This window comes from Calidris pugnax, unplaced genomic scaffold (genome assembly GCF_001431845.1).
Source record: "Calidris pugnax isolate Ruff unplaced genomic scaffold, ASM143184v1 scaffold103, whole genome shotgun sequence".
NCBI lineage: Eukaryota > Metazoa > Chordata > Aves > Charadriiformes > Scolopacidae > Calidris > Calidris pugnax.
In genome coordinates, this window is record NW_015090990.1 from 3,665,631 (window position 1) to 3,689,728 (window position 24,098).

Below are 24,098 nucleotides of genomic sequence, written 5' to 3' on the forward strand. Positions count from 1 at the left end.
GCGTGTCCCCCAGGAGCTGGGTGGCTGTACCCTGGACGTGCAGCGTGGCGGAGGCTCGGCAGTCGCCCGCGTCACAGGTGTAGGTGCCGGCGTCGGCCAGCTCACAGCAGCTCAGCTGCAGGACACGGCGCCGACCCGCCGAGTAGATGCGGCAGTGGGGACCCGGCCTCACCTCCTGCCCGTCCTGACCGGGGAGAAGGCGCTCAGGGGGGCAAGAAGCAGCACCCCACTTCTTTGCCCAACCCCCCCCATCCTCTGCCCCCAGCCCCGGCAGGGATGGGGCGAAGCAGGGAGGAGGACGTGGCTGGGAGCTGCTGGAGGGGATTGGGGCAAACCCTCACCTTGTACCACTTCACCTCCACGCTGGGGCGGGACAGCTCACACTCGAAACTGGCGACCCCTGTCTCCGGGACCCCCAGGTCCCGCGGGACCCTCACCATAGTGACTGGAGGCTCTGAGAGGGGAGGACACAGGGGCAGGAAGGTTTGGTAGGGGAAAGACATGAGCTTGGGTCTGCGGGGATGGGGAGCTGTGCCTGGGGCATCTCAGCATGGGGCGGGAGTGGCACTTTCCAGGGCACCACCATGGGCAAGGACTCATCAGTGGTATTCCAGCTGGCTCTGGACCCAGACCCTGGCCTGGGGGTACCCACTTCTAGGCTCACATCCCCTCCCAGGGGACAGGGGGAGACTGTACAGCATGTGCCTGGAGTGTCCCAGCTCAGCCCCTGGGACCAAAAGGCCACAGGACGAGCAGCACCAGTGCCACGTGCCCTCCCAAGCCTGCCCCGGTGACCGTACCTCTCACAAGCAGGCGGGCGCTGCAGCGCAGGGTGTCAGCGGTGAAGGTGACGGTGCCCGAGTCCTCCAGCGCCAGCCGCTCCAGCGTCAGGCTGTGCCCGCAGCCCATGGCGCTGATCCGGCACGTGCCGCTGGGCTTCACCCGGATGCCATCCCGCGTCCAGACGCCGGGCACGCCGGGGTGAGACAGCTCCAGGTGGAAGGTGGCCGTCTCCTTCTCAAAGGTCTCCACGTCTACCAACGGTGTCCGGATCGACACCTTCCGAGCTGCAAGAGATCTGTGTCCTCGAGCGGGTGCCTGCTCCACCTCAGAGCACCCCCCGCTCCCCAGTCTGTGCTGCTTGGAGCGATCCCCTAAATCCAGCCCTTTTCACCAAGCTCTCACCCTTGCCCATCCTTGACCCCCACACTCACCTTTCTGCTCCACCACCCCTTCCAGCCACATACCAGCTCTTGCCCACGCTCCCTCCTCCTCCATACCGCAGCATGGTTTCAGCAGATGGGTACCCTCCCCATCCCCATCCCCATCCCTGTCCCCAGCATGGTACTCACGTTCCACACAGAGCTTGGTCTGCGTGCGGTCATGCAGGCTCTCGCAGCGGTAGGTGCCGCGGTCGGCAGGGCCCAGGCAGCAGATGGTGAGGGTGCGCCGGCACCCTGACTCCTCCAGCTGGTACTTGCTGCCCGGCTGGAGGAGGACACCCTGCTTCAGCCACTGCACCTCGGCGGCCTCGTGGCTCACCTCCACCTCCAGGCACGCGTCCCCCTGCTCCTCCACCACCACCACGTCCCGCAGCTTCCGCACGAACAGCACCTGTGCCTCTGCACGGCCCCATGTGCCGGGTCAGCCGCCGGTCCCGGGGCTGTGCCCTGGGCTGTGCCCCAGCCCATCTCCTTCCCCCTCACCTTGCACGCTCAGCCGAGCTGTGGTCACCAGCCCCTCGGCGTTGGCCATCACGGTACCTGCGTCACCCGGCTGGCACTGCCGGAGGGTGAGGCTGTGGCACAGCCCACTCCTTGTCACCAGCAGCCGCTCGCTGGGGACCACAGGCTGGCCATTCAGCTGCCAGGTCACCGCCACATCCTCGGGGGACACCAGGCACTTGAAGGTGGCATCCTCCCCCTCCAGCACTGTCAGGTTCTGCAGCTCCGTGATGATCTCCACCACCCTGGGGACTACAGCCAGGGGGTCAGGGCACAGCATGGGGGACCCCGCATTCTGCGGAGCTGCTGAGCATCCCCGCACCCCCCTGCCATGGCCGTGCCCAGCTTCCCCACCACCTCCATGGCACAGAGGTCCCCAGGGTGGTGGCCGAGCCTCGGGCACAGCTCACCCTGCACCGTCAGCATCGCCAGCGTCCGGTCATCGTTGGACTCGCAGCAGTACTCGCCGGCATCCTCGGGCTCCACGCGGCTCAGCACCAGCGAGCGCTCTCGCCCCTCCGCCATCATCTGCCGGCGGGGGCCTGGCGCCAGCGCCTGCCCGTCCTTCCTCCACACCACATCTCCCCGTGCCTTGCAGAGCTCGCACCACAGCACCGCCCGCTCACCCTGCCGCGCTCGCACGTCCGACAGCCCACGCAGGAACTTCACCTGCAGCTCTGCGTGGCCAAAACCCCCATGTTGGCACCCGCTGCCACCATGGCGGGGTCGGAGTCCCTGTGTTCCGCCCACCGCCACCCACCTCGGACGCTCACGTCGAACTGCATCTGGTCATCGGGGGAGAGGCAGGTGTAGATGCCGGCATCCTCCTTGGCCACGTTGCAGAGGACGAGGCTGTGTACGCGGCCGTCCCGCCGCAGCTCGCAGCGCTCACCGGCCACCACCTCCTGCCGTGGCCCCAGCCAGGTGACATCAGCTCGCTCCGAGGAGGTGACAGCGGAGAGGACGGCGCTGCCACCCTCCAGCACCAGCAGCTTCTCCCGCTCCTCCCGTTTGTTCACGAACAGCACGGGCGCCTCTGTGCCGGGGGAGCACCGGGCTCAGCCGCGACCCGGCCGGTGGCACCGGTGTGGGATGGGGCAGGAAGCATCACAGCACGGGTGCTTCCCATGGCAGCATTGGGCAGGGGACCATTTCTGGAGGGGGTGAGGAACACCTCCAGGCTCACCTTTCACGTGCAGCGTGAAGTACACCTCGTCGTCACCAGCGTCGCAGAGGAAGATGCCACCATCACCCAGCTCCGCTTGCTTGATGGTGAGGCTGCGTGCGGGGCCCTCGCTGCACACCAGCAGCCGCCCGCCCGAGCGCAGCGTCTGTCCGTCCTTCTGCCAATGTGCCACTGCTGTCTCCGGGGACAGCCGGGCCACCAGCGTCACGCTCTCCCCCTCCAGCACCTCCAGCGGGCTCTGAGCCTCCTCCTTGTTGACGATGCGCACAGTCTGGGCTGGGGGGCACGGGGAGACATGGCAGGGATCAGGGATGTCCCCATGGTGTGGGGCAATGCAGGGAGGGGACAGCTGTGAGTGGAGAGGCAGCGATGCCCGCAGTGGGTCATCGTGGAGTAGGAGGGCTGTGGTGGAGGTCATGGTGCATCCAGCTGTGGGATGGGGGAATTGCTGTGGGGCTGTCTAGGGGTCCCAGTGGCACCAGCCTGGGGTCCTGGTGGTGCAGGCTGGCGGGTTCTGGCAGTTCAGAGTCCCCTTGGGGAAGGGGCTTCAGGCAGGGATGGCATCAGAACCCATCGTTCCTGCATCCCTCCCTGCACAGGCAGCTCAGCGGCTGGGTTGGGGCCATTAATTTTGGTGTGTTTCCCATCCTGAGCACCTTGCTGGGGAGCCTGCTTGAGCCAGGCCCTCTCCCACCCTGCCCAGTCCTCCATCTCCAGCTGATAAGGGTCCGATTTGGGCTCAGCCCTTGGCATCCAAAGTAGGAGGATCGGCGCCTGGGAGCCAGCCAAGGCTAAATTTGACCAGCTCCTGGCTGGGGAAGGAGGAAGGGACATGTCTCGCCACAACCCTGATGTGTCCCTTTCTGACCAACGGCTCCTGCAGGGCTGGGGACAGGACTCCCACCTTCCCCTGCCATGCTGCCACCCTGGCCACTGCCATCAGGGGGGTCACAGAGGCATCCCCTCCCCTCACCCAGGGCTGTGGCACTATCCCAGCATGCTGAGGGTCCCCAGGGTGCTGAGCTCCTGCCGGCTCACCTGACACCTCCACACTCATCACCACACGGTCGCTGGCGGCGTCGCAGACGTAGCACCCCGAGTCACTGGGCTGTGCCCCACGGATGGTGAGCTGCCGCAGCACCCCACGGGCCTCGACCTGCACCCGCTCATCCAGCTGCACCTCCTGGCCATCCCGGAGCCAGTGCACAGTGGCATCGGGACGGGAGAGCTCACAAGCCAGCACCAGGTCCTCCCCAGCCACCAGACAGCGATGCTCCACGGTGCCCGTGTTGCCCACAATGGTCACAGGTGGCTCTGGGACTGCAGAGACAGGCTGTCACCACAGGAGCTGCAGCCTCTGCCAGGTGCTGCAATGGCTGGATTGTGTCCAGACCTCCTCTGGCTGCAGCTGGGCAGCACAGGGGTTTCCACAGAGCCCCCATATGGGTGCAGCCTGATCCCTGTGTCCCCCACCAGCGTCCCAATGCTCACTGCCACCCAGCCTGGCAGCAGCCAGGGACTCACTTCAGTCCTCACCCCACTGGCCATTCCCTCCAGGACCTCTCACTCACCTTCCACGGTGACGAAGAAGACGATGCTGTCATCCCCGGTGTCGCAGAGATACTCCCCTGCATCCCTGCCTGTGGTGCCCAGGATGACGAGGGACCGGCGTGCCCTGTCCTCCTCCAGCTGCACGCGCCCCGTGTCCTGCAGCTTCTCCCCATCCTTGTACCACTTCACCTCCCCGTGGGTGTGCGAGAGGTGCACCTCCAGCACCAGGTCCTCCATGGCCTGGCAATGCCGGCGGGTCGGCAGGACGTCCCTCTCCAGGATCCTGACCAGCGGGTCTGCAGCACCCAACACCAACAGAGGTGGGGTCTCTGGGGTCTGTGCACCCAACACCCCCCCACCAGGCTCTCCCCCATCTCCTTGCTCACCCAACACTTGGACAGTGAAGGTCACTGTGTCATCGGCAGCGTCACAGATGTATTTTCCGGAGTGCTCAGCTCGAGCGGCAGGGATGAGCAGGCGGCGGTGGGCACCCTCCTCCTCCAGGACCAGGCTGCCCCCAGCCTCCAGCCTGACGCCGTCCTTGGCCCAGCACACGGCTGCATCCGCACGGGACAGCTCACAGCCCAGTGTCACTGTCTCCCCCAGGAACACCGTCACAACAGGAGGAGGTCTAAGGGGCTGCAGGATCCTCACTGGCAGCTCTGTGAGGACAGCATAGCCACGATGCAGAGACAACATGGCCCTGAGGACACCTCTACTGCCAGTCCAAGGTGAACAGCCATGCTGGCTGGCCCAGCAAGCAGGAGGTGGGCACTCACCGGCTCCATCACTACAGAGAAACTGGTCCTCCTCGCCCAGACTGGGAAAGACCCCATGGCCAGAGCCCTAAGAGTGTGTTCCTGCTCCTCCTCCCCACTGACCTGACACCTTGACGTCGAAGGAGACGGCCTCATCCTTGCTCTCGCAGATGTACTCGCCTGTGTCCTCCGCACTGCTCCTGGGGATGAGGAGGCAGCGCCAGGCCCCTTCCTCCAGCAGCAGCAGGTTGTCAGTCTCATCCACCTCCAGCCCGTCCTTGAACCAGCGCACGGGAGCGTCCGACACAGAGAGCTGGCACCGCAGCTCCACGCGCCCCGGCGCCTGCACCGGCAGCTCCAGCGAGCGCTGCGGAGGGTGCAGAATCCTCACCGGTGGCTCTGGATGTGGAGGAAGGGTGTGAGACCTGCTCTCTGCACCACTCCTGGCTCTGCTGTCCCTACTTACTGTCACCCACATCCCTGTCCCCGTGGGGCTGTGAAGATGCTACAGCCTCTCGCCCCAGCGCAAAGGGGCAGGAGCTGCTCGAGGGCAGGGATGGTGGGCACACGGTGCCAGCCCAGCACAGCTGGAGGAGGCACCCACCAGCCCCTGGGTCATGCAGCAGCATCCCCTCCCCTGGGATGTTCAGGACAGGACACACCTGCTGTGCCACCAACCTGCCACCAAGATGTGGTAGGAGACAAATGCATCCTTGGCATCGCAGATGAACTCCCCCGTGTCCTGCAGCTGAGCGCAGGGCAGCACCAACCGGCACCGTGTCCCCTCCTGTTCCAGCACCAGGCTCTCACTCTCCTCCACCTCCTTCCCATCCTTGTACCAGTGCACCGGAGCCACCAGATGGGACAGCTGGCACCACAGCTCCACATGCTGCCCGGCCACATAGGCATGAGGTGCCTCCTTGTTGGAGCTGACAATCCTCACTGGTGCCTCTGGTGGGGGACACATGGAGGGGCTCAGCAGTGGTGGTGGGTGAGCCCCACAGGAGGACGAGCACCCCCCGAGCAGCTCACCATTCACGGTCACCCTAAAGCTGGCGGCATCGTCCCCGGCATCGCAGGTGTATGTCCCCGAGTCCGACGGTGCAGCTGCGGGGATGTGCAGCCTCCGCGAGCATCCCTCCGAGCAAATGGCCAGGACCTTGGTGGGGACCACAGCCTCACCGTCCTTCAGCCAGTGGACAGGGGTATCTGGGGGGGACACCTGGCACTCCAGAAGCACAGGCAGCCCTGCCAGCACCTCCTGGAGTTGCTGTGCTTCAGGCACTGGCCTGATGTGGACCTGTGGGGCTGAAAGGACCAAGACCCTGTGTCACTTGGCCTCCATCCTACCTGCTCTGGGGCCAGCAGACAGGGCCATCCCAGCCCAGCGGTGCTGGCAGCTGAAAGGCAAGGGAGCAGAAGGGCTAGGGTGCAAGGTGGCATAACCCATGGGCAGGCAGCGTGGCTGTGCCCTGGGATAGGGAAGGACAGTGCAGCACAGGGCTTTGGGAGGAGGCAGAGCCACCAACCTGCCCTTGCCCACATCCCCCTCCAGCCCAGGGGCATGGGCAAGGAGCCTCTTGCGAGGAGGAGAGGGGCAGCCAAGAAGCTGCAGCTGCTGGTGGGATGGCAGCACAAGCAGGGAGACAGGAGAGAGGGAGAAGGGGGAAAGGGCCGTAGCTGTGTGCTGCACCCACCTGCCACGGTGACAGTGTAGAAGACAGAGTCTCCCCCAGCATCGCAGACGAACTCCCCCGCGTCCTGCGGCCGGGCACAGAGCAACACCAGCCGGCACCGTGTCCCCTCCTGCTCCAGCACCAGGTTCTCACCCTCCTCCACCTCCTCCCCGTCCTTGTACCAGTGCACAGGGGCCTCCGGACGGGACAGTTGGCACCACAGCTCCACACGCTGCCCGGCCATGTAGGCATGGGGGGCATCCTCATTGGAGCCAACGATCTTCACTGGTGCCTCTGCCAGGGAGAGACATGGAGGGGCTCAGCTGGGATGTGGAAACCAAGCAGGTGATGGTGGCAGACACAGCCCTGCATGGAGTGATGGCTCCACCGTCTCCTTGGGTTTAAGGCACCACCTCATCTGCATCCCACATAGCACAAGTGCTGGACTGTCCTGCCCAGGGCTCCTGCTTCTCCTCACCCCTCACAGCCAGCAGGAGCACCTGGCTTCCCACCTGGCCATAAATCACTGTCATGCCCCAGCTCCCATGGTGCCTGCCCTGCTCTGCCCCGGGACAGAGCTGAGGGACACAGATGGGGCATGCAAGTAGGCAAGTGCCTCATTAGAGAGCCCCAGCACTGCTAATTGTCATCTGTGATGCCAACGCCGGCCCCTGTGGCTGCCCTACCAGGGGGTCCCCATCCCTTCACCCATGTCCCTGTTTTGGAGGCCACTGGGTCCCTGCCTGGTGCTTCTGTCTCGGCTCAGCCCTTGGCACTTGCTCACGCTGCAGCGCAGGCATGTGGCTCGCTTGTGGCCAGCATCCCTATCCCTCCGGCTCACCGGGACCCGGGACACCGTGCCAGACCACAGTGCTTGCTGAACACCACCATGAATGGGTTACACACAGAGTGTGTGCCACTGCTTATGTCTCCCTGACTTGAATCCGGACTCCCTAAGGCCAGAGAGGCTCCCAGTACAAGCATGAAGTGACCAGCCCTGCTCTTCCCTGGGAGGAGGTCAGGATGCGGCCCCTACCTCCAGCAGCAACACCGCCTGCCCAGCCACATGTGTTGCAGCGGGCTGTAGCTGGCATAGACTGTACTACGGTGGTCAGTCAGCCCGTGGCTCCTGGTGGGCAAGGGGCACAGCCGGCACCAGAACACGCTGGTGGCCGAGCAGCGACCTGCCCTTCTCACGGCCCACAGCTGCCCTGTGCTGGGCGTCCGGGCTGCAAACTTCCCAGACAGCCTCCAGCTGCGATGCCCGGGCTCAGCAGCACACCGCAGCCCCGCAGCGTGCCAGAGCAGCGCGGCGCCACTCTGCAGCCTTCCACCCGCACCACGCTGAGCCCACGTCCGCCCGGCTCCCTGATCAAACGCTCAGCAGCCGCCCCTCTCCCTGGACCTGCTAAAAGCAATCACGTCGCTGGAGTAAGGCTGGAGATGTTGAAGAGGACTGAAGCGAGGAGGGGGCCATGTGCCAGCCCTCAGCGGGCAGAGCTGCTCTGGCCCCAGCCCGGCTCCAAGTGCGCCCCGGCACTCAGCAGCTGCTGGAAAACCCAGAGGCAGACAGACTCGGTGCTGCAGCCGCCCCTGGGATAGCTGGGGGATAGCTGGGATGCCTCAGGGAAACCCAAGCGTGCCATAGCAGCGCTGACCGCAGGAGCCAGGCCAGAGCTCCTGCCAGAGGGGTGCCAGCCTGAGCCTCCCCTGGCACCCACACTGAATCCCACCAGTCATACCAACGGCCAAGTCTCGATCAAACCGAGCCAGCCTCTCTAAGACCCTTCCATCTAAGTTATGCAAAGCTGCTCAGCTGAAAGCCTGAGCCTCAGCAGATGGTGTATCCCCCTCCCATCCCGGGGAAGCTGAGCTCTCTATGCCCCGCACCCCCGCAGGGTGGATGGTGCCTCCTGCCTCTGCCCAGAGCACACGCTGCCTGTCCTTCCCCCGGCCGATTTTGTCTTCATCACACTAAAACCCTCCTTTCTTCACCTGCTCGGCGGTCACGGCTTCACTGACTCTTCAAGTAACTCTTATCACTCATCCCATCTTTGCTCCTACATGTTCTGCCATCAGCTTTGGCCCTTTGCCACGTATTAACACGGTGGAGAGGCTTTACCGCCGCGGTCATGCAGCCTTTTAACCGGGCTTTACCTCTGCCCCCGGTCGCCTTCCTGCGGTCGTGGGATTGTGGGTTTTGGGGCCAGCCAGGGGAAGTCTCTCGCTCGCTTTCAGCTTTCATTATCCTCTGCCAGCCGGCGACACCAGCAGCAGCTCCATGGCCGGGGGCAGCTGCTGCGGGACGCCGTCCCCCCCCGCACCCAGCAAACACTGCCCAACCATCAGTATCCAGGCAACCGCTAATTTTCAGGTCAGTAATTAACACTGTCCATCAGAACGATGTCTGACTGCAAGTGACCCCACGCCAGGTGCTGGGCACACTATTTTTAGGACCCCAGAGGAGGGCTTGTTTACTGGCCATGGCAGAGGTCCGGCAAACACCCTGACATGGAGGTGTTGGGTGCCCTTGGGTGCCTGAGCGTTTCAGACTCAGGCAGAGTGAGTGGTCCCCATTGCCAGTCAGTTTGGGTGGTTTTATGCACCAGAGCTGCCACAAAGACCCCAACTGACCAACCTGCTGGTGAGGACCCAGGAAGAGCATCTCTGACAAGCATCCCAACCCCAGAGCAGTGATACTGACAGTGGCCCATGCTGCAGCACCCCGCACCATGGAAGAAAGCCCCCCAGGAGGTGATCCCACAAGTCCACCTGCATCGCACCCACCTGCCACGGTGATGGTGTAGAAGACAGAGTCCCCGCCAGCATCGCAGACAAACTCCCCCGCATCCTGTGGCCGGGCACAGGGCAGCACCAACCGGCACCGTGTCCCCTCCTGCTCCAGCACCAGGTTCTCACCCTCCTCCACCTCCTCCCCATCCTTGTACCAGTGCACCAGGGCCTCTGGACGGGACAGCTGGCACCACAGCTCCACACGCTGCCCGGCCATGTAGGCATGGGGGGCGTCCTCATTGGAGCCAACGATCCTCACCGGTGCCTCTGCCGGGGGCACATGGAGGGACTCAGCACAGGCACTTGACTGCCGGCAGCTTTCTGCCCCATCAGAGGGGCAAGAAGAGGGGCAGGGGCACTGCTGTTAGGAGGTGGGGTCTCACATGCCATCTTCAGCTCACCAGTCACGGTCACTACGAAGCTCACAGCATCATCCCCGGCATCGCAGGTGTACACACCGGTGTCCGAGGGACCCGCCGAGCGGAGGAGCAGCCTCCTCACGCAGCCCTCCGCCTGCACTGCAATAACATCATCCAGGGGCACGGCCTCGCCGTCCTTCAGCCAGCGGATGGGGGCATCCGGGGGGGACACCTGGCACTCCAGCAGCACGGGCAGCCCCGTCGACACCTCCCGGAGCCGCTCGGCCTCGGGCACTGGGGTGATGCAGACCTGCGGGGCTGAGAGACACCACGGAAGGGTGAGGAGCATCCTCCAGTGCAAGAGCTCCTGCTGCTCTTCTCCAGGCAGGACACTGCTCACCTTGCACGTGCAGCGTGGCCGAGTCCCGCACGCTGCCAGACACAAAGGTGACACGGGCTCCGTTCTCAGCCAGCCGTGCTCCCCGGATCAGCAGCAAGTGCTCAGTCCCACGGTGTTGCACGCTGCACCGGCCACCTACAGCATCCCCTTCCTCCTCCTCCTCGCCCACCCTGGTGCCGTTGAGGAACCAGGCACCCTGCACTGCAGCCAACAGCTCCAGGGAGAACCGTGCGTCCTCTCCATCCCGCACCCGCACGTCCTGCAGACCCCTCTCCAGGCGAGCTGCTGGGGCTGGAGCACGGCCAGAGTCAGCCCCAGTGGCACCGGCCAGCAGTGTGCCGTGGCACAATGTCCCGGCTGGGGAGAGCCGGGTCCTTGGGGGGGTGAGGGGGGCAGGTATCCCAGCATGGCAGCCTCACCAAGATGCACGGAGCCGGGGAACTCCACGGGGCTGCTCCGGCCGTGCTCGTTGGCGGCGCAGACGCGGAAGCAGTAGTCGGCCTCGCGGGGCACGCTGTCGCCCAGCACCCGGACACGGCCGGGCAGGTCAGTGGCCAGGCACTGCACCCACTCGCCCCCCGCCGCCTCCCGCCGCTCCAGCAGGTAGCGGCCGGGGGGACGGAGGTGGGCATCGGGAGCGGGGCACCAGGTCAGCAGGGCCGCGTTGCTCTCCGCCAGGCTCATCTCAGCTGCCACCGGCGCGCTCGGGGGGTCACGCTTCACACCTGCAAGTCACAGCCTGGGTTGCCTCCTTGGGGACGGCGGAGAGGCTCCTGGCAGGGTGGCCTTAGGGCTGAGTGGGGCTACACAGCCTGTTCCTCTGGGGAAGCAGAGAAACAGGCTCCCTCTGATGGAGAGGATGGTCTTGCTCCCGTGAAGCGTGATGCTGGTGCCAGGGGTCTGTGAGTGCCAGCGAGCCTGAGGCCCTGGAGCCCTGATAAAAGCCCACTTCCCCCAAAAGCTATCACATCCCCAGCACAGTGGCTGCCCATCCCATTTCTTCCCCCCGTCAGTCCCCCATGAAAGGGCAGGATGGAGGATGTGGGGCCCCTCTGAGCCTGGGGCTTACACTTGACCCGGAGCTGGGAGGACGTCTGCGATTCCCCGACAGCAAAGGCGATGATGCCCGCATCCTGGCGGGTGACGTGCACCAGGACCAGGAGGTGTGTCCTGCCAAAGCTCTTCAGCACAGTGTGGGGTGACTCCCGCAGCTCCAGCCCATCCCGGCTCCAGCAGATCCCCTCCAACGCCTCCCGCGTCTCCACACAGAAAACTGCGTTCTCCCCTTCCATCACGTCCAGCTTCCGCGGCAGCCGCTTCGTGATCACCCCTACGAGAAGAGATGAGGGCTGGGGAGGGTGCTGGGCTCCCAAGACGGGAGAGAGAAGAAGGTCAAGGAGGGACCACGGCCAGTAGGCATCATGGCCAAACAGTGGGAGGGGAGATGCTGGGTGTGGTGGGAAGAATGGATGGGGACAGGAAGGAAAAGCCATACTGCTGGGGACCCGCTTCCCACCTCGGACGGAGACCTCAGCGATGCTGCGCCCCTTGTCCTTCATCTGGCAGAGGTAGATGCCGTCGTCGTCGGTGCGGGCGTCACGGATGGTCAGGCGCCGCACCACACCTCGCTCCTCCATCACGTACTTGTGGCTGGGCTGCAGCTCCCTGTCCTCCAGGTACCAGGCGGTGGGGATGGTCTCCAGAGGCACCTGGCACTCCAGCACAGCGTCCTCCCGCTCCGCCACCTCCACGTCCATCAGCTGCACCTGGAACCGCAGCCGGTGCTCTGCCACCGGCAGAGACGGGCACTGGGTGAGGGATGCGTGGGGCACAGCACCCACTGGCAGCCCTCGGGGCTCTCCCAGCTCATGAAAAGTTGGCACTTGACCCTTCTCTGCCACTCTGCCACTCTTCAGCCCCTGTGGGATGGGCAATACCCCCAGGAGGCACATTCCCCAGAGTTGGGGGAACCAGGGCATGGGCTGGGGACACCCAGCAATGCCCCCAGCATCTCAGCAGGGAGTTTTGGGGGATGCAGGAACATGCACACCTGCACCCTGTGGAAGGCATCCTAGTGGAGGGGAGCAGCAGGGTGCCGGCGGGGGATGCAGTGGGTGCTGGGTCACCCCAGCCACGGGCTGTCCCCAGCTGGCAGGGCGGCTCTGGGGGACGGGGCTGCCACCAGTGCAGACACTTGGAACTGTGCCCTGCAGGGCTGCCCGCCAAAACCACTCGGCACTCGAGGGGAATTTCTCACCAAGGCACTGTCCCCCCTCCCTGCTGCTGGCTGGACACCCACAGCTCTCCAGAGACACCACCTCTCTGCTTGTGAGGAGAGAGGGGTACAGAGGGGGACACAGCTCCCTGGGAGAGCCCAGCACCCCCTGCTTCCATCCCACAGCTCTGTCTGGAGGAGCCGGGGGTGACCCCAGCTGCGTAGGGCAGGAGGGAGCCCAGGGATGCTGTGCTCACACACAGATGCATCCCTGCCAGGTGAAAAGCCCTGGACACCCCCCCAGTGCCCAGTGGCACCTGGCAGCACTTGGGCAGGCTCCTACCTTTCACCTGGAGCTGCACCGCGCTGAGGGTCTGGCCGGCAGTGTTGGACGCGGTGCAGATGTACAGCCCCTGGTCCTGGGGTTTGCAGTACAGCACCTTGAGGATGAAGTAGCCCTCACGGTCCTCATAGATGAGGTGCCTGCGGCCGGGGACGAGGGGCTCACCGTCCTTCTGCCAGATGATCTCCGGCTTGGGCTTGCCAGTGACGTAGCAACGAAATTTGGCGTGCTTTCCCGCGCTCACGGTGAATGCCTTGGCCCCCAGCACCCCGGCCGACACCGTGCCGTTGGGCACCCGGGTGTCTGGTCCCATGTGCCGTCTTGCTACATGCTGCCGCCACCGCTGCTGCCGCTCCGCCAGCGGCTGGGGGCCATCAGCAGGAGAGCCATTGGGAAGCCCCTCCGGCGGTGCCCGGGGTTCAACCAGGAGCACGGCAGCAGCCAGGGCCTCCCGGGAGCCACTGCGTGCCCGGCACACGTACACCCCCCCGTCCGGGGGCCGGGTGCCAAACAGCTTCAGAAAGTGCCAGTCCTCCGGCTCCTTTCCCACCGCAAAGTGGCTGCTCTCAAAGAGGTCCGAGAGCTTGCGCCCGTCCTTCTCCCACTCCAGCACCGGGCAGGGCTGGCCGGACACCCTGCAGGTGAACATCACGTCCTCCCCCCGGCACACCCGCATGGATGAGGGGGCCACAAGGAAGGCGGGGACCTCGCCACCTGAGCATCCATCCTCCTGCAAGGGCTCCCCCGCCTCCACCTTGAGTGCAGCAGCAGCGTAGGTCTCACCAACGCTGTTCTTGGCTTTGCAGATATAGAGCCCGCTGTCTTGAGGGGTGGCGCAGGACACCAGCAGGCTGTACAGGTCCCCCTTGGCCTCCACGTGAAAGTGGTCCGAGGGCTCAATCGGGGTCTTGTCTTTCTCCCAGAGGATGCTCGGCCGGGGGTCGCCCGTGATCTGGCAGCTCAGGACGGCGTCGGAGCCGCTTCGTACCGTGAAGGCACGTGGATAGGCCAGGAACCTGGGGGCTCCCCCAAACCCCTCCATCGCTGCCTTCCCAGGGTCACAGCAGGAGGCTGGCCAGGGCAGCAGAAGGGATCATCAGCCTGGGGGGGGATACACAAACCACCTGGGTGGGGGCTCAGGCTTTGGCAAAGGGACTGGCATGGAGCACTGCTGGGAGGGACTCCCCTTCCCAAAGAGAAGCCCCCGGCACCAAGCCCAAGCTGCAGGACCATCACTCTGAGAACCCCTACCCCACTAGACACACTCTTGTCTCAGCCCAGAACACCCATTTCCCAGCCCAACAGCAGCAGAAGGGGCAACAAAAGGCAACTCATTGCACCCTGAGGGGCCAGAGCACCCAGAGCCCAGGGTGCTGCCCGCCTAAAGATCACAGAGGGGACCCCAGCTCCGGGGGTGGGGGACCCCTGCCTAGATGGGGAGCGGAGGCAGCTGGTGGCTGGGTGCTGGGGACGGGGATGGCGGAGGGAGGATGGCCCCAGCCCGCCCCTTCCCCACCCGCCGGGCATTCCTGCAGTATCGGGTGGTGGCAGAGCCGCATTCCTGCAGCATCTGGGCTGGCTCAGGGGCAGGTGCTGATACGGGGCTGTCGCAGGCAGGAGGCACCCAGCCCCATCCAGGCACTTCTTCCTGGACTCGGAGAGGCAAGAGACACCCCCCCGTACCCACTGGCCACCACCCATGGCGCTGCGATGGGGAAAAGTGGGGCTCCCCCAGGAACAGGTCCCTCTCCAGAGTGTGGTCCCACAGGCAGGATCCAGCCCTCGGGTGTTGGGAGCCATGGCTGGAAATAATCAGCCCCAGGAGCAGAGGGAGAGAGGGGTCCTGCTCTTGGAGGGCTCTGCCTCCATCCCCAGCGCTGTGGGTAACTGTGCCCATGGCCATGGGCAGGAGTGGGGCTGGGTGCTCCATGCCTCCCCTGGGTGAGCGTGCCCAGCCTCTGCCCGCACCGTGGCTGGGGCTGGCACAGAGGCTCTGGCCTCCCTCAGGCAGGGCAGGGGGAAGAGAAACCAAAATACTCCCTGAACGAGACAGAGGAGACAACGGGAGAGGTCCAGTCCCTGAGGGAGAAGGATCAGCTTCTCCTCCCACACCCCTGCCCGGGGACGGTGCATCCATTCAGAGCCACCTCCCCGGCCACTTTCCCAGACACACAGGCCACCCCACGGCAGCACCCGCAGACCCACAGTAGCCCTGAGGGCTCGGCCATCCCCCTGCCCCCTTCAACCACCCCTTTCCCCCACCGCCCTGCCCCATGCAGCCCCACTCCTCTGCCCCACGCACGCACCTCGCTCCGCTGCCTTTCCCCCGCGTCTCCCAGTGCTGGCACCAGCTCCTGCCACTTCCCCCAGCTCCGCTCCCGGGTGTCAGCGCGCGGGGACCAACCGTTACAAACGCCTGCAGCTGCTGTCCCCAAAAATACCCTCTGATGACACACTGGGCTGATAAGACTGAGCTTGCTCCATTCAGCGCCTCGCCGGGGCAGGGCTGGACTATGTATAGCAGCCCGGTGGGAGCCACCCGGCCCGGAGCGGGCAGGCAGCACTTCATCTCCAGGGTCCTGGTGTGCTTGTAAACCCGTGCCAGGTCAGCCAGTGGCAGGAAGCAACACGCCGCATGGCACGGGGTGCATGGAATGGGACACCAGGCTGCAGTAGGACAGGACGTGGTGCACAGGGTGGGATGTGCCGCACCAGATGCCACACAAAACACCAGGCTGCAGGGGATGGGATGTGCCAAACCGGCCACACTGTGTGGGATGTGGGGCTGCAGGAGGAGCGGAGGGGTGTGGGGGCTGCCCACCACCCTCCTGGCAGGGCAGCTGGATGGGGGGATGCCTGGCAGTGTCCCCACAGGCAGCAGGACGCACTGGGTCCCCTCACAGCCTGTGCCCCTCCTGCCCCAGGAGCCAGCCTTTGGCCAGCCAGCCTGAACACCACCATGGCATCCTTCCCCTGGCACTGCTGCAGTGCTCTCAAGCTGGTCAGGCTCTGCCTCCTCTCTTCCTTCTCCTCCTCTTCTCCTGAAGCTGGTCCAGTCTCCCCCAGCCCCAGACAGTGCGGGAACCTCTTGCCATCCTTCCTGCTTCATGTCTCCAGGACTTCGCCAGCCTCCAGGCTGCCCTGGAGATGCCACATCCCCCCATTCTCCAGCCTGCCCTCCCCAGGGCCCTATCCTCACGTCCTGGCTGCCCTGTGACACTGATGTGTCCCAACCATCCCTGGCAGGAGGGTTCCCTGCCTGCCAACCCCCAGCATGCCCCCCCGGCACTGGAGCCTCGCAGGGGGTCCCTGCCCAGATGTCCCTGCTGTGCAGAGCTGCTGCCACCTCCCACTGTCCCTCCAGAAGCCCCAGATCTGCAGCTCCTCCACCATGGGGGGCACCCAGAAGTGGCAGCAGCAAAGCTCACCCCGGTGCCCCTCCATCCCTGCCAGTATAGAATAACATTCCTGGCAGCACCCTGCCTGCAGCCCAGTCTCCTCAGCCCCACGCACCCACTCTCCCCAGTAGCATCCCCTCCCCGGCAAGCGCCATCCCCCCCCAGACCACACTGTCCTTGCAGTCCTCGCATTCCAGACGTCTCAGTGCTTTCGCTGCCCAGAGATAATATTCACAGCGAGCAGACGTTTGCGTCAGTGTCAGATAGGTCTCAATGCCACCCTGTCCCGGGGGGAGCGCAGCGGGCAGACGGGCCGGGCAGGCAGGCAGGAGCCCGCAGCAGAGCCCCCCGAGCCACCAGCCCGCTGCACACCCCATGGTCATGCTGCTCCTCCTGCACCTGCTGCCTGCCATGCTGCCCACTGCCGTCCTGGCAGGCTGCACCGGGGCTGGTGCCGACCGGCAGCTCATCCTGGCCAAGGTACGGGCTCGGGTGCTGGAACATCTGAGCCCACCGCTTCTCCAGGAGGAACCCCAGAAGGAGGCGAGGAGGGTACACCGGAGAGACGTCCTTGAAAACGCCAAAGTGGAGCCCATGGAGCTGGAGGACACCTCCCAGGTGATCCTCTTCCCTTCCACAGGTGAGAACGCCCTGGTGGGATGGAGAGGGCAGAGGGGGGAAGCAGGGTCGGGGCTTGGACAGTGGGGATGCAGCAGGATGGAGGGGTTGCTGGGTGGGGGGCTGCAGGAGAAGAGAAAGAGGGTACACCAGGCTGGGGCATTGGCAAGGTGTGGTGGAGAGCCAGGAGGTGGAAAAGGGTGGCAGACAGGGAGAAGCAGAGCAGCCCAGGACACAGGCAGGGAGGGAGAGGGGCAGGCGGCAAAAGAGAGTGCTGAGTGGCTGAAGAATGGCTGGGCTAGGTGGGATGTGGGGAGATGGGTAGGGTTGAGGAGAAGGCAGGGTGGGACAGGGTGGGATGCTCAGGAATGGGGCAGGATGCTGGGAAAAGGGATGTGATTCTAAGGAACGGGGCAGGATGCCCAGCTACGGGGCAGGACGCTGGGGGACAGGGGCAGCAGAAATGTGGACCACTTAGGTCCACAGCAGGGCTCAGCTGTGGGGTGCAGTGAAGTGCCTCCTGCATAACACTTAGACACCAGCTCCCCTGCACCCTGCCACAGCCCGTGCTGGCAGCTGGGCTCCCTGCCACCACCCTGGGGACCCTCTGCAACACCCCACCTCCCACCTAGCGTCAGGGACCCTCCCTGGGTTTGGGTGCACACCCTGAGCATCTTTCTCCCCCCCACCACAGACGTTCCCTGCGAGCCCATGCAGCCGGACAAGCTGCTGGAGGAAGAAGGGATCTTCACCTACCTCTTCCAGCCCTCGGCGCACACCCTGAGCCGCGCGGTCACCTCTGCCCAGCTCTGGTTTTACACCGGCCCTTCGGCTGCCCCCAACCACTCGACCCCTGATGTGCTGACCCTGTCACCGCAGGGCCGCATGCCGGTGACGGCCACGGTGGTGCGGACGCCCGAGCACTGGACAGTGTTTCACTTCGCCCCCGAGCTGCTGCCCCAGCTCTCGCAGCCGCTCTTCGTCCTCCTGGTGCGCTGCCCCGGCTGCCCTTGCCTGGCCGAGGGGGACAAGATGCCCTTCTTGGTGGCCACCACCCGGGCGAAGGGCAGCGAGAGGGCTCGCCGCTCCGCCGTGCCCTGGTCCCCGGCCGCCCTGAGCCTGCTGCAGCGCCCATCCGAGGACCTGGCTGCCCACACCAACTGCCGCCGGGCTTCCCTCAACATCTCCTTCGAGGAGCTGGGCTGGGACAACTGGATCGTGCATCCCAGCAGCTTCGTTTTCCACTACTGCCACGGGAGCTGCGCCGAGGGCCACGGGCTGAGCCACCGCCTGGGCGTGCAGCTCTGCTGCGCCGCCCTGCCCGGCACCATGCGCTCCCTGCGTGTCCGCACCACCTCCGACGGCGGGTACTCCTTCAAGTACGAGACGGTGCCCAACATCCTGGCCCAGGACTGCACCTGCGTCTAAGGGCATCCCGCAGCCCGCCCCCCGGACAGTGATCCCAACCAGGAGTTGCTCCCCCAGGGGACACCCCCCCCTGCCCTGCGCCGCAGGGACCAGAGGGACCCAACAGCGGGGTTTGGGCTGTGTCACCCTCCCCTGCTCAAGCTGACGTTTGGGGTTGGTACATCACACTGCCAGACCTGCCCCACGGCTGTCCCCAGCCTGGAGGAAGCTGAGGTATGGCAGGTCTGGGACAGGCACAGCCTCGGGCAGAGGCATCGACCCCCTGCTGAAGCCAGCCCGCTGTCTGCAACCAGCTCAGCCCCCCCGTTTCTTCCCACTTGCTCCCCCCACAAATTTCTGCTCCCCCCTCAAATTTCCGCCCTCCCCCCCAAAAAAGGACTGGGTCCCACTCCAGCTGCAGAGTGTAACAGCCTCCCCGTGCCCCACCGGGGATTGGGATGTCCCAGTGTGAGCCCTGAGCCCGTGCCAGGAGCTGGTGGCAGGGCTGGTGGCACTCACAGCGCTGCGAGCGAGCCCTCTCCCGGCGGCACCGCCTGTGGGAAAGCTTAATGGGATGAGTGAAATAAACCTGTTCCTTTTACCAAAACAGCCTGGAAATGCCAGTTTCCATCAGAGGCAGCCACGGAGGCAGCACACAGTTGTGCAGTGGGATGCAAGCTCCTCGGGGGCTTTCGGCCAGAGGAAGGAGGGGACGGGCGAGTGCTGCAAGAGGGGTCTGGCACCGACCGAGGGTCCCAGAGAGGGGATTGGGGTGTCTTGGGCAAAACCAGGACACGGCATGGCTCGGTTTGACCTGGCCCCGGGGCAGGAGAGTGGAGAGCAGGGCAGCATCCCTTCTGCTCCCAGCTGCAGCGGGATGGGGAGGCATGGGGCTGGCAGTGGGATGGGGAGGTGTGGGGGCAGCGGTGGGACAAGGAGGTGTGGGGAAGCCCCTCACAGGGCCCCTTGCTGGCGATGGGACCACGCAGGAATGCCGGTGGAGCAATCCCGCTCCGCCAGGCTGATGGGGGCTGCCCCGGCCGCAGCCGCCTCCTCCGCACGGCAGGAACGACTGAGTCACCCCGGGAGGAGCGGGGAGGTCCCAGGACAAGCCGGCAGCGCTGCCCACCCCAGCTCAGCTGCGCAGGATTCCCTTCCCACCCCTTCCTCCTGAAGGACCGGATGCAGCAATGCAGCAGTTCAGTACAAAACGTCTCCAGCCTTTACTAATATAGATATAAAAAAAAAAAAAATAAAAGAAGAAAACAACAGTGACAATCATTTCCGAGTAAAAAACAACACTACAAAAATCCCTGCGTGACCCAGGCTGAGATGATGAGAAATGCCCTTCTGGCTCCCGGCCGAGCTTGGCTCGGGGTGCTGCGTCCCCCCCCGCAACGTGGGGCTAAGGTCTGGCCCTGCAAGGGGGTCCCAGCCCCACGGCCAGAGCGGGAGGGGATGGGATTTGGTCCAAGGGCGTCTGGCCAGGAGCAGGGCGGAGGCAGCGGGAAGGACAGCCCCTGCCCTCTGCACAGACATTTCCCGGCAGGACAGCCCCACGGCACACACCCCGGTACTGGGATGCTGCGCAGCACGGTCCCCCCAGCTCCCCCAGCACCTTCTGGCAGCGGCGCCACCAGGAGTCCCTCCCTCCTGTCCGGTCCCCACTGTCCCCTGAGCCTCACAAGCAATGCCAGCCCAGCAACCGTGCCCCACGGTTCAGCCCGGCCAGCCGGACCCCCAGGCTCGGCTCCCCAAAACCCCCACGCCATGGGGGCAACACTGGCATCGCCAGCGTGGTCTGCACATGCACAGCACCGGCGGGTGGCAGCGGGCACGGGAGGGCAAAGGGAGGCATGAGGAGAAGATGCTGAGGGAAAGGGGTGCGGGAGGAGGAAAGGGGGGTGAAACGGGAGATGGGGGGGAGGCAGAGGGCCAGAGCAGGGACCGGGAGTGGAGTATAAAAATGCCAGGGTGCACACGCTGATGAGTGTATAAAAATGTACAAAAATAAGATATTCCCTTTTCGAAAATCAAGTAGGAATGTTTCCCGAGGCCCCCATCCCTGCTGCTGCCCGCCGGGACAGGGCTGCCTGGCATGTCACCCTCTGTCCCACGCTCCTGGCAGGCTGCCTGTCCCACGGCGGTGGCAGCAGCCGCTCCGGCAGAGGCCGCCGTCCTCCCTGGTGGCACTCACAGCCCTGCGGGAAGCAAGAAGCAAGTTAGCACCCCCCCCAGGGGAAAGAGCATCCCCTCTCCGGGTAAGCCCAGGGGAAACCTCCCCGTGCCCCCACTCTGCTCGGCCAGATGTGCCCCCCCTCCCCGGCTCACCCGTGGTCCTGTCGCAGGCGGCCGTCCCCTTCTCGTGGGCGAGGTTGAGGCGGTTCTGCTCGGCGGCGATGCCGTTGGCCTCGGGGCTGCTGCTGCGGGCAGGGCTGGGGGGCCGCGGGGGGGGCTGGAGGTGGAAGGCCACCTCCAAGTGCTCCTGGGCCAGGCGCAGGTGTTCCCGCAGCCGGTCCAGCTCGTGGGCCGGGGGAGCCCCGGCCAGGGCGAAGCGACCCGCCACCGCCGCCTGGGCCAGGCTCTCCCGGTAGTCCAGCTTGCCATCGGGCAGCGGGGCTCGCGGCGGCTCCTTCTTCAGCGAGTGGTAGGTGGGGGGCGCGCCGGGAGCTTTCTTGGGGTACTGCGGCGCGGGGCTGTCGCCGGCGGGGAGCGGGGGGCTGTCGGGCTGGCTCAGGGCGTCGCGGATGCGCCCCACGCCGAGGTGCACCAGCTCGCAGAGGTTGAGGAAGAGGCAGAGCCCGCTGACGGCGTACATGATGAGGAGGAAGATGGTCTTCTCGGTGGGGCGGGAGACGAAGCAGTCGACGGTGTGCGGGCAGGGGCTGCGGCTGCAGACGTAGGAGGGGCTCACCTCGAAGCGGTAGAGCAGGTACTGCCCAAAGAGAAAAGCCATCTCCAGCAGCGAGCGGCACAGCAAGTGCAGGACGTAGGCGCGCATCAGCCCGTCCTGCTTGATGCGGCGCCGGCCGTCGTGCTTCTCTCCGCCCTCCGGGCTCTTCTCCTTCTCCACCTCGATCTCCTCGAAGATCATGGGGTCCTCTTCGTTATCGTCCTCCGCCTCCTCGTAGTCCCGCCCGGCCCCTCGGCGCACCACCGGCATGCGTGCCCGCCGGGCGGCCGGTGCCCGGCGCCGTGAGGACTCGGGCATGCGGGCGATGCGGTGCATGGCGAAGCCCAGGTAGAGGACCGACGGGGTTGCCACCATGATGATCTGGAAGATCCAGAAGCGGACGTGGGAGAGCGGGGCGAAGGCGTCGTAGCAGACGTTCTCGCAGCCGGGCTGCTGCGTGTTGCAGACGAACTTGCTCTGCTCGTCGTAGTAGATGGACTCGCCCCCCACGGCCGTCAGCACGATGCGGAAGACGATGAGGACGGTCAGCCAGATCTTGCCCACGAAGGTCGAATGGTTGTTGATCTCCTCCAGGAGCCGCGTCAGGAAGCTCCAGCTCATCCTGGCCAGGCAGTTGGCTCAAACCCTGCGGTGACGGGACAGGCAAACAGGCACTGAGCAAACCAGCATGTGCCTCCCCGGGCAACCCTAACCCACCAGCCGCCACCCCAACTCTGCCACTCTCCCTGTCCCAGCACCAACAGCCCTTCCCTTACCCGCAGGTCCACAAATACAGCCCTGCACAGTCAGCCAGCTCCCCCAGACCACATCCCCTGCCCAGTGGCTCCTCCCCGCGCTCCCATCCGCATCCTGTACCCGCCACCAGCCAGATGGGTGGAGGGGGCCCAGGGAAAGTCTGGGGCGTCCCTGTTCCCCACAGGACGTGTCTGGGGGAAATGCCAGCACAGCCAGGGTAAACACAGCAGCACGGAGCAGCACCAGCTGGGGACTGTGAGGGGACAGGAAGGGGACAGAACCGCCTCCTCCGCTCCCGGCACCGCAGCACTCATTTGCCACCTGCTCCTGGGCAGGTCCCCAACCGGTGCTGCACCCTGTCCCAGCACCCACACCCTCCAGTGGGGGTCCATGGAAGAAGGCAACACATGGCAGCCCCTCTGGCCCACTGCAGCTGCCAGCCCCAAGCCCTGGCCAAGGGGGGTCCTCTGAGCAGTATCCCCCACCACATGGGTCCCCCACGGTCCTCTGCACCCCACAGAGCTCTTCCTCAAGGGTCAGCAGAGATGCAGCATCACTCTGCCCCACCAAACCTCTGTGCTGTGCCCTCCCTCCTGTAGGAACCCCCCCCCCAACCCCCAGTCCTTACAAGCCCCCAAAGCCCGTGGTGGCTGGTGCTCAGAGCACCCCACAGGAAGAGCTGGCGGGGGGTGAGGAGCAGGAGAGTGATGGCAAGGGGCAGCGTCGGGCAGCCAAGGAATTGCACAAATTTCCAGCAAAACAGCTGACACCAGAGGTTGAGGAGGAAATTACAAGGACCACGCCACACTTCCAGCCGATGGAGAAGACACAAGAGACCCCACCACCACCCCTGGTTTCAGCAGCTGGCTGATGCAAGGGCAGCAGGTGGCAGGGCTGCCCAGGCGAGCAGAGGGGACATGTCCCCACAGAGGCCCCAGCTTCCCCTACGCTTCTCCTGCCCCCTGGCCAGCTCTGTCCCATCACCTCTGGCCAGGGCACGTCCCTGCGGACGATGACTCCTGCTGCACTCACGCCACTATTGTCCAGAATAAGAGGATCTTTTTGGCTTGGCTCAGCCTGCTTCCCAAACAACCTCGCCTCAACAGAAAAGCCCCTCCAGCACAAGCACCCTTGTGGGGGACACGCTCTCACTGATAGCCTGGGGGAGGTGGCACAGGCTGGCGCCAGGGACCCAAACCCAGCCGATCATGGGCACCTTGCAAGGTGTCGCTGCTGCCCCATCTCCCTGGTGTGAGGCCCTCTCGCCCACCACCCCGCTGGATGGAGGATGCTTTGTGTCTGCCTTTAGCCCCCTCCTGGCAGCAGCACCACCACCCTGGCCCCAGGGAGAGGGGCTGGGAAGGAGACAAGGTGCGGGCACCAGGCAGGAGAGCAGCCCTAGGTGATGGCAAGTCCAGGGAAAGCAAAAGCACACACGTGGGCACTGCCATGGTGGCCAACACAGGCGACACAGGGACAGAGCTCAGCATGGGTCAGGAGCTGCAGTGGGCACGGCCGAGGCAGCACAGATCTCCCCACACCCCTTTGCCCCCGCCCCGGGGCAGGGGCCCCTCCAGGGCTGGTAGCCAAAGCCCAGCTCTCTGCCCAGGTGGCCAAGCCACCCGCCGCCTCCCGGCCACGCCGTGAGTCAGGACCAGCACCATGTGCCTTGGCTGGGCCCTACACCTACACCCCCCGCCCTACCGATCCCCATAGCCTGGGGCGGCCAGTCCGTCCCCCCCCGTCCCAGCCTGCCCTGCCCAGGGACCCCAATCTCCCCAACCCACATCGGGGTCCCCCTGTGCCACAGCCCACCCCGGAGATGGCCAGCCCCTGCCCGCATGGAGGACCCCCGTCCCGCTGACCCCGGCCAGCCCACGCTGGGTCCCTGCCAGCCTGGGGACACAGTTCCCCCAGCCCCAGCCTTCCCGGGGTCCCCAGCCCCACTGATTCCAGCCCACCGAGGGGAGGGGGGGATCCCGGCCCCGCCATCCCCCCCTGCCCGCGGCCCCCAGCCTCCC

At 65.4% G+C, this 24,098-nt stretch overlaps 3 protein-coding genes across 5 annotated transcripts in view; 1 reads left to right on the forward strand and 2 right to left on the reverse strand.

The window, feature by feature from the left end:
* Nucleotides 1–15,442, reverse strand: part of OBSL1 (obscurin-like 1) — a 16,720-nt gene extending 1,278 nt beyond the window's left edge. Inside the window, exons 1-23 of one of the 2 annotated variants that reach the window (XM_014954668.1) lie at nucleotides 15,312–15,442; nucleotides 13,006–14,076; nucleotides 11,964–12,233; nucleotides 11,517–11,777; nucleotides 10,867–11,172; nucleotides 10,448–10,738; nucleotides 10,090–10,365; nucleotides 9,683–9,955; nucleotides 6,917–7,189; nucleotides 6,252–6,527; nucleotides 5,898–6,170; nucleotides 5,343–5,618; nucleotides 4,848–5,123; nucleotides 4,482–4,757; nucleotides 3,949–4,230; nucleotides 2,911–3,186; nucleotides 2,485–2,760; nucleotides 2,135–2,401; nucleotides 1,707–1,976; nucleotides 1,353–1,622; nucleotides 801–1,067; nucleotides 342–454; nucleotides 31–184 (exon numbers count right to left, since the gene is read on the reverse strand). In XM_014954668.1, coding sequence (XP_014810154.1) covers nucleotides 31–184; nucleotides 342–454; nucleotides 801–1,067; nucleotides 1,353–1,622; nucleotides 1,707–1,976; nucleotides 2,135–2,401; nucleotides 2,485–2,760; nucleotides 2,911–3,186; nucleotides 3,949–4,230; nucleotides 4,482–4,757; nucleotides 4,848–5,123; nucleotides 5,343–5,618; nucleotides 5,898–6,170; nucleotides 6,252–6,527; nucleotides 6,917–7,189; nucleotides 9,683–9,955; nucleotides 10,090–10,365; nucleotides 10,448–10,738; nucleotides 10,867–11,172; nucleotides 11,517–11,777; nucleotides 11,964–12,233; nucleotides 13,006–14,047 — 6,544 coding nt within the window. In that variant the 5' untranslated portion in view covers nucleotides 14,048–14,076; nucleotides 15,312–15,442. Of the gene's footprint in view, nucleotides 1–30; nucleotides 185–341; nucleotides 455–800; nucleotides 1,068–1,352; nucleotides 1,623–1,706; nucleotides 1,977–2,134; nucleotides 2,402–2,484; nucleotides 2,761–2,910; nucleotides 3,187–3,948; nucleotides 4,231–4,481; nucleotides 4,758–4,847; nucleotides 5,124–5,342; nucleotides 5,619–5,897; nucleotides 6,171–6,251; nucleotides 6,528–6,916; nucleotides 7,190–9,682; nucleotides 9,956–10,089; nucleotides 10,366–10,447; nucleotides 10,739–10,866; nucleotides 11,173–11,516; nucleotides 11,778–11,963; nucleotides 12,234–13,005; nucleotides 14,107–15,311 lie in introns of both variants that reach the window. The other variant, XM_014954667.1, reaches the window with a different exon arrangement.
* A 1,234-nt stretch (nucleotides 15,443–16,676) lies between these two features.
* On the forward strand, nucleotides 16,677–18,906 carry INHA (inhibin alpha). Its single transcript, XM_014954251.1, has 2 exons — nucleotides 16,677–17,043; nucleotides 17,716–18,906. Exons 1-2 carry the CDS (start codon nucleotides 16,677–16,679, stop codon nucleotides 18,447–18,449), a joined length of 1,101 nt encoding a protein of 366 aa, XP_014809737.1. The 3' UTR covers nucleotides 18,450–18,906.
* Nucleotides 18,907–19,649: 743 nt separating this feature from the next.
* LOC106895019 (gap junction gamma-1 protein-like) overlaps nucleotides 19,650–24,098 on the reverse strand; it is a 5,160-nt gene continuing 711 nt past the window's right edge. For both annotated transcript variants that reach the window (XM_014954100.1, XM_014954101.1), the window contains exons 2-3: nucleotides 20,760–21,967; nucleotides 19,650–20,629 (exon numbers count right to left, since the gene is read on the reverse strand). In XM_014954100.1, coding sequence (XP_014809586.1) covers nucleotides 20,622–20,629; nucleotides 20,760–21,942 — 1,191 coding nt within the window. In that variant the 5' untranslated portion in view covers nucleotides 21,943–21,967 and the 3' untranslated portion in view covers nucleotides 19,650–20,621. The remainder of the gene's footprint in view (nucleotides 20,630–20,759; nucleotides 21,968–24,098) is intronic.

Excerpts from the sequence above, each read along its gene's own strand:
- INHA (XM_014954251.1), top strand. The coding sequence starts at position 16,677 with ATGCCACCCTGTCCCGGGGGGAGCGCAGCGGGCAGACGGGCCGGGCAG. Across the intron at positions 17,044-17,715 it reads GATCCTCTTCCCTTCCACAG|ACGTTCCCTGCGAGCCCATG; the intron begins GTGAGAACGCCC and ends CCCCCACCACAG.